The sequence below is a fragment of the Eretmochelys imbricata genome, chromosome 5 (genome assembly GCF_965152235.1).
Source record: "Eretmochelys imbricata isolate rEreImb1 chromosome 5, rEreImb1.hap1, whole genome shotgun sequence".
Lineage (NCBI taxonomy): Eukaryota > Metazoa > Chordata > Testudines > Cheloniidae > Eretmochelys > Eretmochelys imbricata.
The window spans coordinates 120,241,711-120,254,896 of NC_135576.1; the positions used below are offsets into that span (position 1 = coordinate 120,241,711).

Consider the following 13,186-nt stretch of genomic DNA (forward strand, 5'->3'; position numbering starts at 1 on the left):
ATGGCTGGGTCCCCTTACAGGCCTAAGGATTGAAGCTGTAAGATCTTCAGGCCAGGGACGCTGTTTTTATTTGAAACAGTTCCATGAACACTACCGGTGCCTAGCAAATAAGGAGAATGTTTACACTCATGTTAAGTTTCAGAGTAACAGCCGTGTTAGTCTGTATTCGCAAAAAGAAAAGGAGTACTTGTGGCACCTTAGAGACTAACCAATTTATTTGAGCATGAGCTTTCGTGAGCTACAGCTCACTTCATCGGATGCATACTGTGGAAACTGCAGAAGACATTATATACACAGAGTTATATGTTAAGGAAAGCCTCCAAGTGCAAGGGCAGCACACGTGTGCAAAAGGAATCTTGCAACACTTCCACCCAGCCAGGGCGACATGGTTCTTCGGAGAGATCCATGGAAGGCAGGGCCAGTGTCCTCCCGCGTTCGCAGGCAGCTGGAACAAAGAGAGGCCTCCCATCATCGGGGCACTGATTAATTAAGGAAGCCTTTTCTTTTCCTGCCTCACGAGCGGCCAGCATGCAAGGATCAGGCGTCTGGCCCTTTGCAAGGCGGGCGGCCCAGTCAGTGCAATCTTGAAGCCGTGTGGCAACTTCGCGAGCACGGCCCCAAACCCTCCCCGCTGCGTCCCCCGGGGGCCGGGCGGGGGGGGGGCAGTTACAAGCCGAACTGCGGGGCGAGCGCTGACGCCGCGGGTGGCCACGCACGAGCAGGGGCACGCGTGGCTCCGCAGGATCGGGCCCTGCCCCCGGCCCCGGCGCCGTGCCGCGTCGCGGCGGCCTCTAGATGGTGCTCGGGGCCCCGGCTGCTGCTTGGCAGCTCGGAGCGGGGCTGCCTCCTCCCCCTCTGAGCTCAGTTCCTGCTGCCCTGCGTCTCTCGGGGCTGCTGGGCTCGCCTGGGTGCCGAGCTCGCCGCCAGCATGTCTTCCAACGCCAGCCTGAGCAGCATGCAGCGGCTGGTGGAGCAGCTCAAGCTGGAGGCGGGGGTGGAGAGGATCAAGGTGAGAGCCCCCGGCAAGGGGGCGGCTTGCCCGCAAAGCGGGTGGGGAGGGCTGGGCTCCGGTGGCCCGCTGCGAAACCGGAGGCCAGTGGCAAGGAAAGCGGGCGAGCAGCGTGGCTCTGGTTTGGGGGGGCTCAGTCCCCTTTTGGGACTTGGCTGGGGGGGTCCAGCCACCACTCTACTAGCTCCCACCACCCAGCCTAGGGTGGCCAGAGGTCCCCACATTAGGGGCTTTGTCTGATATAAGACTCTGTACCCTCCCCCTCCCAGAAAAGAAGTGTCCCGATTTTTTTCACACTCGCTCTCTGGTCACCCTATGCCAATCTCCGACAGCAGCGGCCTCTGCACCCAGAGGCGAGGAAAGGGCGATGACGACTAACTCTGCAGAGATCGGGGGGGGGGGCGAGCCACTGATGGACGCAGCTGTGAGGGGTGGGAACCTAGGGATGCTGTTGGTCTCGGCCTATGGCTCTAGGTTCTCTTCTGTAACAGGCTCGGCTCCTTTGGGCAGCACAAACTCAGCAGCTCCTCTGTTCAGCTGACAGGGGCATGTGGGGAAAGAGATCCCTGCTCCCCAGCCTTGCTGCACTGCAAGGATCAGTTGGTGGGACAGGGCTGGAGCTTTGTGATCAGGCTTTCATCACCTGGCGGGGTCAAAAAAGGGCCTTCTTACAGCGATTGTAGGTTCGACAAGGCCGCCGAGGGGCTAGCTGCTTCTGGGCACAACTTGGTTCCCAGGCGGGTGGGCTCATCTAGGGTGGGGGCCTTCTGATCTGGGATCTGGAGAAATACCTTCAGGTCTGGTGGCTTCTGTTTATGTTACAAAGAGAACGTCGCCAACAGCTGGCATGGAAGTCTCATCAAACCAATGGCCCAGTTGCCCTCACCCCCCCAGATCTGTGGTGGTTTGCAAGGGAAAAAAGCCATCAGTTGATTGCGCTTTTTAACATGGGCTTATTTTCTGTTGTTCCGTAGGGTTTGGTGTTAAATAAAATGAGCTGCCCCTTCCTGAGCTAGCTCAGTAGGACAGAAGTAGGCAAGGACTTGGCCAAGCCCCAGGCTGGTGGGAAGAGCAAACTTGGAGAAAGCTATGGGGCGGAGAGGTCTTTCAGCAGTCTGTGCCAGCTTACCTTTATTTATCTGCATGGGGTAGAGGGAGTTAATTTTCTTCAGTTTGCGGTATTTTGATAAACGACTGGGAGAGAGTGATTGAATGATGTACTTCTGGGGACAGGTTCTGAGCCTTGGATGCAGCATGCGGGGTGTCTGCCAATCCAACTCATCAGTGTGGCAGGAGAGCATTTCCCAGGAAAAAAGGCTATAATGAATAATATAGCAGACCCTCATTAATTCTTGTTGCTGATCCACAAACATGATAATCTAGACCTCAAACCTGATGATCTCACCCACTTCCAATTAGACTTGAATAGAGAGGCTGTAATGATGCCTGCCAATTCCTAGATGTGTGTATGTTTGTTTTTATAATTATTTCTTTTATAAAATCCTGCCAACAAAAAGACTTGTTTTATAGCTGGTGATCATTTTAGAATTCCATGTTCCACAGCAGCTTTGATAAAGGAACTCTTTCAAGCTATGTGCAAAGTCCAACTCTGTTTCAGGCTGTAAAGCAATGAAAGTCAAATTAATTTGCATCCAGGATTTTCCTCCTCTCTCATCACCCCAAGTGTGCACACAAACTTACTCTGCCCAGTTCATAAAACACAGGCTTATCTTGAAATCATATTTGAATACAGCTTCAATACTTTAAATGGTAGCTGTTTAGCCAGCTATTTTATAAATAAGAAACAGCTGAGACTAGATTTTTCTAATTTATGCTCATCTGCTTCGCAGTGAAAATGGCAAGTGCATAACTCCCTGACCTGTACAATTACATGATGAAAGTAAGGTGGTATTTTAACATCAATGCACCATTCTCTCTAATACATTTACTAATATAACCAAGAAGGCTTATCAGTAATTAAAACTAAACAATAGTAGTTAAAATGACAAAGTACATGTGGACTGATTCAGTAACAGGGATCATAGTTTATCATTTGTTTGCTTGCATGTTCATTCATTACATTTGGGAATCTGCAATGAATAGCCTGGTCAACAGTACAGATGTGCCCAGTTCTTCTGTATTGTAGCAGTGCAATATTGTCTATTACTGTTGAAGGTGCCTAAGCATTTCCATGCCAATTTTCTGTTTTCAACTCTCGATAACATTAACCCACCAGGCAGAAATTTCCAGCCTTGTTCTTTGTTGGAAGATGTTTGGTTTGTTTATTGGGCTCTCTGGTTTTATTTGTTGGACTTCTTCTAAAAAAAAAATTCAGACCAATTTTCTCTTAGCAAGATATTTTGATCACAGAGCAGTAAAATAGGCACAAAAAGAGGAAACACCAAGGAAGAGAATATAATGATGAAACAACATGCAGGGGGATTTTAAAAGATGCTGAGCTGTGTGGGAGAAAAGAGAGCTTTTTTTGGCTGTTCAGAGTATGTGATGAATTATCAGAGGGAAATGCACCCCCACGATTGCATGCTCTGGTAGGGTTTTTGCCCTCCTCTCCAGATGAGTGCCCAGGGAGCAAGACTTTCGCAAAGGAGGAGCCTGGTCAGAAAGTGACACCTACGCACAGGGACGTGCACAAGGCGGGCGGCTGGGCTGAGCACACTTATTGCCATCTGCTGAAATGTGATAGATTAGGGAGTGAGGGGGGGAAATGTACATTTGGCTTGCATTGAGAACGCACAAGCCATAGTGACAGATGGCCCTGCTACTGAACACTACTAACCTGTGTCACAGAGACTGCTACTGCACTGTTGCCACACGCAAGGTGTGCGCCTCCTTCAGACATAGTTATCAACAGCAGTAGGATATACATGGCTCCTTGCTCATCGGCTGGCTGCAAAGTTTGCCTGTGTCAGCAAAGGTAGGCAGAAGAGGGCTGCAGAGTGGTGCTGAGCACTGTACAACATGGCATATGCAGGACACACTCTGCTAATTACTCCATAGTAGAGCACTGTGTAGCCCTGCCCTTATCTTCTGCACTTTGGTATTGATATAGGGCACTTAAATAGGCCAATTAGTTCTTTGGGTGCATGGTGCCACAACAGGAAAGGGTCCAGTTTTCAGGCTTCTCAGTAGCGACTGGTGCTGCAGTCCAGAGAATGGCATGGCTCGGAAATGATGGGGCCGGTCCCAGGAAGGGACTGAGAAAGAATAAGAAACCCTTCAGGCATTCCAGAAGGGGAGTCTCCATGATCAGGGAGAATGGCAATCAGTCAGAGTCACTTCTCCATTGCCTCTTGGGTGAGGCTGCCTCAAGCATCTCTGAACACAGCGTGGTGGGAGGAGATACTCAGAAAAATTAATATTGTAGGGGAGTGGTGGCTGGCAATGAATAGAACAGATCCCAAAAAGGGAACTGAGTAAGAGGAAAGAGAAAAGCCACACCGTGTGCTTGAGAATGCTGCTGGATCTGACAGTCTGAGAATGGCAGCAAGCTCACCAGGCCCTAGGGATGGACGGTCAGGGCCGTCCTTAGGCACATGCAGCTGCATAGGGCACCTGAAAATTTGGGGCACCTGTGGGTCTTAGTGTCTACCCTCCCGCAACTTCCTGTCCCTGTTCTGACCCTTCCTGCAGGCACCCACCACGGCTGGCTGCTGCAGCCTGGTGAATCTTCCTCTGGAGGGGATTTAGTCGTTAAAAATGAAAAAGCCTCCAGCCTGCCAGACCTATTAGCTCAACATTGAAACTTAAAGAGCCATTCAAGCGGTAGTGAAGCCATTTAACAGGCATTTGCCAACCCCCAGGTATATACTGTCAGTTTCTGAATTTCCTGACCAAAACAGTTGTGCATTACCATAATATTTACTCAGAACATGTTAGTCTACAGGACCTTAGTTTAAAATTTGCTTTAAAAATATTTCATTAGTGTGTTGCTGAAGATTATGAAATCACATCTCTTAAAAAATCCTTGCCTAGATTTTTAGATGCACAATCTGAGTATTCATCTTTAGCCTTAAATGCTTGGATCTTCAGAATATAGTTTTTTTAATAAATCCTTCAAAAGACCACCTGCATCTAAAATACACACGCGAGCCCAGGCTGCCATTGGGCATCAGGGCACCAGTTTCATAATACTGCATAGAGCCCCCTAAATCCTAAGGATGGCTCTGTGGATGTGGGTCACTGTCCCAATCCCGCAAGTAAACCCCTCCAATCCCCTCGTCTGGGAGCACTGGGGCGCCGCACAGAGAGCGAGAGCTATATTCCCTGAGCTCAGAAAAAGGCCTAGTGGGTAGCTTCAAGTGAGGACGTCGCACTTGGTGATTGGGGACTCCAGTTAGTGTTCTCCAATACCGCCCTTTGGTGGACTAAAATCCTACCAGGCTGGCTGGCAGACAGACACCCTGTCCTTAAACATTTCCTGGATCCACGCTGCTGTCTGCATCCTTGACATCTGATTTTTGAATCTCTCTCTGTCCAGCTCCAAAAGTTGCACAGGCTAACCAGCCTGTTGTCTAAGATGGTAGCATGGATGCCTCAGGCTCTTCAATACCTTCCGTCTCCTGAGCTTGCTTCAGACCTGTCAGGCCACTCCTCTTCAGGTGCCTATATCTAGATTTAGGAGATTAACCTGAGGCACCCAAGCTTGATAATTTTGACATAAATTTCATTTTTTAAGGGAGGTTCAAATTTTAAGCCCTTCACTCTGCCCCTGCTGCTATCCTATGTCTTGCCTGATTTGTCTTCTCTTATTTAGCGTGTAAGCTCTTTGGGATGGGAACGATGTTTTCCATGGTGGGAAGCGCTGTGTACATTGCTATGTGACTATTTTGTAATAAAGTACACCGGAAAATTGAATTGCTCTGTGTGGCACAATGGAACTTGAATTCTGTGGCACCAACACCTACGTTCCACACGCTGCTGTGGCTCAGAATTGAAAATACTCGTTGATGTAAAACGTAGCGTCTGTCTCGCCAGAGCTTTGCGCGTTTGAATCTGTGTTATTTTAATCGGCACTTTTCGCTTTGGGAGCTGGCTTGGCTGCTTTCCCACTCTGTGTGGTAATGGTTACTAAAAAGAGGAACTATGTAGTAGATGTCAGGGAATGAACTGGTTTCTCCTCTGTGTGAGGGTATTTCTTTTTCCTTGTACAGGTCTCTCAGGCAGCCGCAGAACTTCAGCAGTATTGTATGCAGAACGCCTGCAAAGATGCCCTGCTCATAGGAGTTCCTGCTGGGAGCAATCCTTTCCGGGAGCCTAGATCCTGTGCTTTACTCTGAAGTCAGGTATGGTAGCAACAACAGAAGTCGTATATGCTACCTGCTGTAAACCCAAAGCCCTAGAAATGACAAGTTTCCATTAGGTTCTCTTACATACATACCAATAATACCTCTTTTCTAGCAAAGTGCTTACTTTTTTTCTACTCTGGCCCTCTGGGCACTAGAGTTAAAACATGTTTCTCCCTCTGGACGTCCCTCTTCTCTTCTTTTGCTTGTTGGCAGATACGGTGTCTGTAGCTATTTTTAAAACGAGCCTTCAGCAACAGCAGGATGTTGGGTGCATAATCGATTTGATTCTCTGCACTTCAGATAAGACCCTCCTTCATTTTGGAGTCTGGGAAGGGTTTAGAGATCAAAGGCAGCAGGCGTCGATGGCACACTTCCAAGTTAGCTTTTATCTTCTCCCGCTGTCACTGTAGATTGTTTCTACTCAGCGGTGCTCACAATCCCCGTTCCTCCATTGGCAGTGACCAGGGAAAAGGCAGCTACCTCCACTTGAGGGTAGGAAACTGTCCCTCCAGAGGAGCATGACGTACTACCAAAATGGCCAGTAAGGGACCCAGTTCCCCTTCCCCCAAAGTTGAGTCATCTCCCTATGGGAGGTGGCCTTCACATTACATTCACAGTGGTTTAGAAATGAATATTGTCTAGGAAGTGATTTCAGGGGGTGCTTTCTTCCAGCAGATATTGCATTGATGATGAGGTACCATTTTAGCAGGTCAGTTATCTGGGGATAGGAGGGAAATTTAGAGGAAGGATTGACTGTGCAGTAAACTTAAGCATACATGGTTGATTCTGTTGACCCAATAATAGATCATCCAGTTTCTAATTAACTTAAGCACGGCATTTAACATGTTCCATGCCATTTGCAGTCTTTCAAACATACCGTTTTTCCTGTTACTTCACACCCTTTAACTCTCTTCAGCTTTTGATGATGGACCTGGTAGTGCATCAAATGGAACTGCATTCTTGATTAGTTTCTTTGCTAACTAACACAGTCCCAAAAGAGGCTGCACGCGGCTTGAAAGAAACAAATGAAACAAATTGGCACTGATTTAAATAACTCTCCGCATGTTACAACACTTTTCGACTTGCATGTTGTATTGCAGTTCACTTAGGCTTTGTCTACACTAGGCTTTTTCCCACCATTGTGACAGCTGGCGCAGCTCCATGAGAGGTGGCAGCAATGGAGGGCCTAGTGTAGACTGGTAACCACTGTCATCGGTGACCTGCTCTGAGCAAGTCTAAACAATGTGGTTCACTCACCTGAACGCTGTCTACACTAGTGCTCCCTGCATTGCCGGCCCTGCTGGTAGTAACAGTGGGAATATTAAGAAAAAAACTGAGTGCAGACAAATCATTAGGGTCCAATCCTGCAAAGGTATTCTCACCTATGTGTTTATTCCCATCCGTAGTCATATGGACAGCCCTGGTACTACAAGGGCGTGAGTAATTCTTTGTAGGATCAAGCCTTTGTGTCTCGCCTAAAAATCTTACATAGCACAGTCATCATGTTTAATGTAAGAGCAGCCATCCTCATAATTCTTTAAAAGTGACAAATAAGGTGGTAACTCCTAGTAGGGAGGGTAAATAAATTACCACGACAGGAGGACTGATGAGAGTCCCATTTACTTGCTCTTTGTTAGAGGACACTGTCAACTTGAAATCTATTTGGTTTAATTGGTACTTTTGTCCCTCTGCCAAATTTTGTGCTTTTAAAAATTACATTTTCCTATTTTTTTTAAATATTTGTTTTCTCCGCTGGAGCTGTGTCAAAGTAAAAGCTCCTGGAGCCAATGGGTCATTGGGCTGACATGGTTAAGGCACATCTGTTTCATAGCCAGTGGCACACAAGGGAGTGGTGTGGTCAGCATCATGTCTGACTATCTTTGGCTACTCTAACCCTATGGATCAGGCACTATTTTGCAGGTGGGTGAACTAGAGGTGGCCTTTCATTGTGAGATTGAGAGAGACTCAAACCTGCGACCTTCACCATTCAGCCAACCCACCTCTGTGGATCTGGGTGAAAGAGGGGAAATTGACTGAGGAAAAAGTGCAACTGGTGGCTCAAAATGCTATCAAATGCACAAACAGAAAAATATTTTTTCGTTTCTCTTTGTTACAATAATCTTAGGTGTCCCTGCAAATGTGATATTTAGGATGACAGTGACTCTTTTATTTTCTGTTCCTTTTATGAGGTTGCCATTCTACTTGTGTATATGTGTTTCTAGGACTTGACTCCATCTGAGTTAAGAAATAAAGTATCATATGGTTACATTGGCCTGTCAAGATACAGGATTTTTCTCCTGTTTGAGGAGTAAGAGCCCAGTATATGATTTATTGCAAGCATCCCAGAAGTACATAAATGGGTACTGGGTTTTATGTCTTTCTTCTTTTGCTAATAGACCAATATTTCATAGCACTTTTGTTACTGCTTCATGAGGATAAAATGGCAAGGACAAATTTTACAGTATTCCAGGAAGCTAGCACCCAACAGTGGCTCATTTAACCTAACCCACAGTGAAGAGGGTTCTGTGTTACAGCTTGTGAGAAGAATTTATTAAAGAAGAAAACCAAAGACAGCCTTTAATAAAACTCTTTTTCCTTTTGTAGGGAACGTCGGTGGAGAGTTTTCTTCAAGCATGAAATGAATAACAGCTGCCTTTCCTTCTCAAGAAAACACTATCTCTGTGCCCTACTTTTTCTGTGGCCAAAACAATCTCCTAGATATTTATCAATGTATTCTGGTGTATCAGTAGTTCACTAGATCTTTTGCTAATATGTGTAAAGTATTTTATATGAGAAAGCACTCTTAATAACTGAGTTAACATTGTTTCCATAGTTACTACACAAGGTTATTTAATGATGAGGTTGTTTACATTTTAGAAAGGAAAAATATTTTAAAAATTTCACCAAATAACTTTCCTCCCCCCTTAATAATTGTGATGCCTGGATTAAGGATTTTTCTACACACTTAAATTAAATTGCCTCTTCCTGTTACCCAGGCTTGGTATTTACATTTTCTAAACAGACACCCACAAAGTGCACGTTGAAATACACAAGAACCCGCTTTTAGTAAGAGAACAGTGTTGCCAAATGGAAAGGTTGTTTTTTTTTTTTTGTTTTTTTGTTTAAATTTTTAAGACTTGGGAGCTAACTCAGACTGCTTTCCAGCTGCCTTTAAATCAGTATGTGATGTCTTTCATAGAAATTGCCTGACAGTATGTAGCACAGACTTGATTCTTATGACACATTCACTACAGAATGTCCAACCTGTTTACTCTCTTTCTTATTTGTGCTTCTCAAGATATTGCTTTGTTGGAATTTTCTTAACAGATGTTTAAAATATGATTAACAATATTCACAGAACACTAGAAAAACAAGAATGCAAATTGAGTTCACACTCAGAATTATCAAGGCTTGAAATACACAACTCATTAAGCCTCTATGAGTGTATAATGTTGTTGGTTGTGTGCCTTTGGTTTTTTACAGAGCACTTTTACAAGACCCTGCTTATTTTTTTTAATAGTTTTTCATTTTGTTTACTCTCCAGTGTTCGTATTAATCTTTTAGAAGCTTGGAAATAAAATTCTTTTCCCTACTGCCTTTGACCTTTGTTTTATTATAAGGAAGAGGAGACCTGTTTGTTCATCAGAGGATTTTCTGATTTAGATATGGGAAGGAGGGCTCATGAATTACGTGGCATTTAGGGCTGCATAGGTTAGTGCAGGAATCCAGAAAAGTTTGTCTCCTGTTAATAGAAAAGCAGTAGTTATAGATGTTTAACTTCTTTGTGTGAATAAGGGAAGGCATCATAACGCAACTTATAAGAAGAAATGTGCACAGAGTATTTCATATGAAAGGTGCGTATGATTCCTTAGAGTGAAATTTTCAAAGGGGACTAAGGGATTTGAACACTCACTTCCAATTAATGTCACTGGGAACTGGGCATCCAAATCCCATAGGATCTCACCCTGAATCTTTCACAAATACCTTCATTCTGGTGAGGTACGGAAGAGGAGTGTACTAGTTTAGTGCCTATGTATATGCCCTGCCAATGTGAACTCTGCTTCCTTCCACAGGAGAGAATTTATGGACTTCTTTCCACTCCCAGCCACGATGCTCCGTTCTGTTCTTATCTATTTTAGGTCGCCTGAACAACTCACAGTTGTTAGTGTCTATACCTCACAATGCTGCTGCAATGCAGGGAAATTCTATGATCCCCATTGTGCAGACGGATATCTGAGGCCCAGAGGGAAAAAGTGACTTGCTCAAATTTAGGTAGTTTGTGACGGAGCAGGACCCTCACAAGACCATTCTTCCTCATCAGTGTGTTATACCAAAAAAATAAAAACCAGCAGGATCTTATTAAAGGGAATAAGACAAAATGCCACATTTATTATGAATACAGAAAGAATCATAGTAAGCAGTTAGTTATAGCTATAACATGCCATTCAATTTCATATTTATTCACACATTCATTCATACACACACACACAGGTTCTTCAAGGTTGTTATCATTGTTACCAGCCTTCCACGGTATGCATCTGATGAAGTGAGCTGTAGCTCACGAAAGCTCATGCTCAAATAAATTGGTTAGTCTCTAAGGTGCCACAAGGACTCCTTTTCTTTTTGCGAATACAGACTAACACGGCTGTTACTCTGAAACCAGCCTTAGAGTTGCTCGTGCCAAGCCACTGGCCAGGCGGCCTGGACACGAGGAGAGAGCAGGGCCTTCTCAGATGTACATCTGATGCTCCTGGAAGTTGGATTGCAGAATCAGACCCCAAAGTTCTCAGTTTCTAGAGTCCATTTTTATAGGAATTTCTTCCTATGCCAGTCTGTGGGAATTGCTTCATCATGCTGTTGCTGAATCAATCAGCAGATGGCACATTCCTGACGGCTCCATGCTGCCAGATGTTATCTTGTTCTTCGGTTCTCCCATCCTTGAGGCTGTTGGGTGGATTCCACTCTGCCCTCCGGGGGGGTCCTCTGGTTGTTTCCACTTGACGCCTTCTTCGGCTGATTGACACTGGATTCTTAGGCTGGCACCTCCCTGATCATTTATTATCCACACCAAGCATCCATCCACATACATCCTCTATCTCTATTTTAATCACAGTTGTTAACAAAGCGAGATAAATACAACAAAAGGGCGGAGAGTCTCTGTGTGCTGTTTCTGTCGTGACAAAGTATCGCTCTGAGTCTCCCTGTGTGAACAGTTGTTGTTACAAAGTATTGCTTTGAGAACAGACTCTGTCTTAGGATGTACTAACACAATTAGCAGCTTGCAAGTTTCACACAGAGAGGGAGAGAAACAGTAAAACCAAGAGACCAAGAACCAAGAGACCTCTTAATTATAATACCCTGGAATTTAAACGATAGGGAATCAAACTCATTTGTGATTTTAATACAGAACTTCTTTAATATGATCCAACAAGTGCCTCCCCTTTGTACGATACAACCCAATAGCCTATAGAAAGATAGGAAATTTGCCAGTCCTCAGGTATATTCCACCTGGAAAGTAAGCAAATTACAAATTACTTGGGTCTATCATTGAACTGTGACCATTCGACTTGGTTGAGGGTTGGTGGTATTGACTGCAAGGTGACAGGCTCAGAGAAAAAGATGCAGTGTGGTGCCATGAGGTAAGTGTTTTCTGCACGAGTGGAAGAAAAATAGGGACAGAGTCATCAAGGATGAGTTGGGCAACATGGGTTGCCCAAAAAATCACTAGTGAATTCTGTGTTAACATGCTGGGATTTTTTTTTAAAAATGCATCTCTTTTAGAAGCTAAAAGCATTTAATATTTCTTAATATTAAATTCATGGGGAAAGTCGTCTTTTTTGAGTAATACTGCCTCTGTGTGGGCATTTGTGTGTGCGGGAGAGAGAGAGCCAAAGACAAATAGTTTAACACTGGGTGTTGGGGTTTTTCCTTTTTATTTAAGATGTTGCAGCAGCTAGCTTTGTAATTCCCTTTTTTCTAGACCAGCATAAAATGAATACAGACAGCAAGTTACACTCCCTTCGCAACTAGGCTACTGAAGGCAGTGTATGCTTGTATCTGTTTTTAAAGTTATCCACTGTAGGTTCTCCGTCAATGTTCTGTACAAACTTTTCTTGTATGTTCACATTAAAGTTTTGTATGTGTGAAAGAACAAATACAGGCTAGGGAGTAGAAGCTGTATTTTTCCCATCCCTGTGGTTATCTACGACAGTTTTTGCAGAACTGTAGTCTTACACTGAAGCAACAGAATCCTGAGTTTAGCAGTTTGGGGGAGAGTTTTCAAAAACACTACCTAATCTATGATGCAAATAGAAAGAAAGTGGTTTGGTCAAGTGACCACAAAAATGGGCTAGAAATAGCAAATGGACTGCAATGTCTATTTAAATCCACCTCCTATTCTGGGTAAAGTGCGGGAGAGGTGGTTTGTTTTGCAGTTCTACAGAAGATAATGATTTTGAATACTGCATATGAAAGATCTTTTCTAAACCCTCCTTCCCAGGCAACTTGCATAACAACAATTTCGGATCCCACTTTAAGTTAAAAGCTGCTGGTAGCATTGTCACTGTTGAGGCAGGACTTTTGCAAGAGGAAATCGTTCAGCATATTTACTTCTAGGAATTCTCGCTTTAGAGCCAGGATCTCATTTTCCTTCTGAAAACAAAACTGCTGTCTCTGGTGATCTATTTATTTTGCTCAGATACAGAACATGTACTCGGTGAAAGCTTAAGGTCAAGGTGACTTTAAGCTGCAAGTATAAGCATCCTGCTACATCTGTTCCTCACCCCCAAGTATTACATTAAACTTTAAATATTTTAGGGTCTGAAAAATTAAATCATCTAAACCAGAGGCTACAGAACAAATACTGATGTTC

At 44.5% G+C, this 13,186-nt stretch overlaps 1 protein-coding gene across 1 annotated transcript; it reads left to right on the forward strand.

Moving 5' to 3' along the window:
* Window positions 1–865: 865 nt before the first annotated feature.
* GNG10 (G protein subunit gamma 10) lies at window positions 866–9,907 on the forward strand. The gene is made up of 3 exons (XM_077817778.1): window positions 866–1,009; window positions 6,181–6,312; window positions 8,920–9,907. Exons 1-2 carry the CDS (start codon window positions 929–931, stop codon window positions 6,304–6,306), a joined length of 207 nt encoding a protein of 68 aa, XP_077673904.1. The 5' UTR covers window positions 866–928; the 3' UTR covers window positions 6,307–6,312; window positions 8,920–9,907.
* The last annotated feature ends 3,279 nt before the right edge of the window (window positions 9,908–13,186 follow it).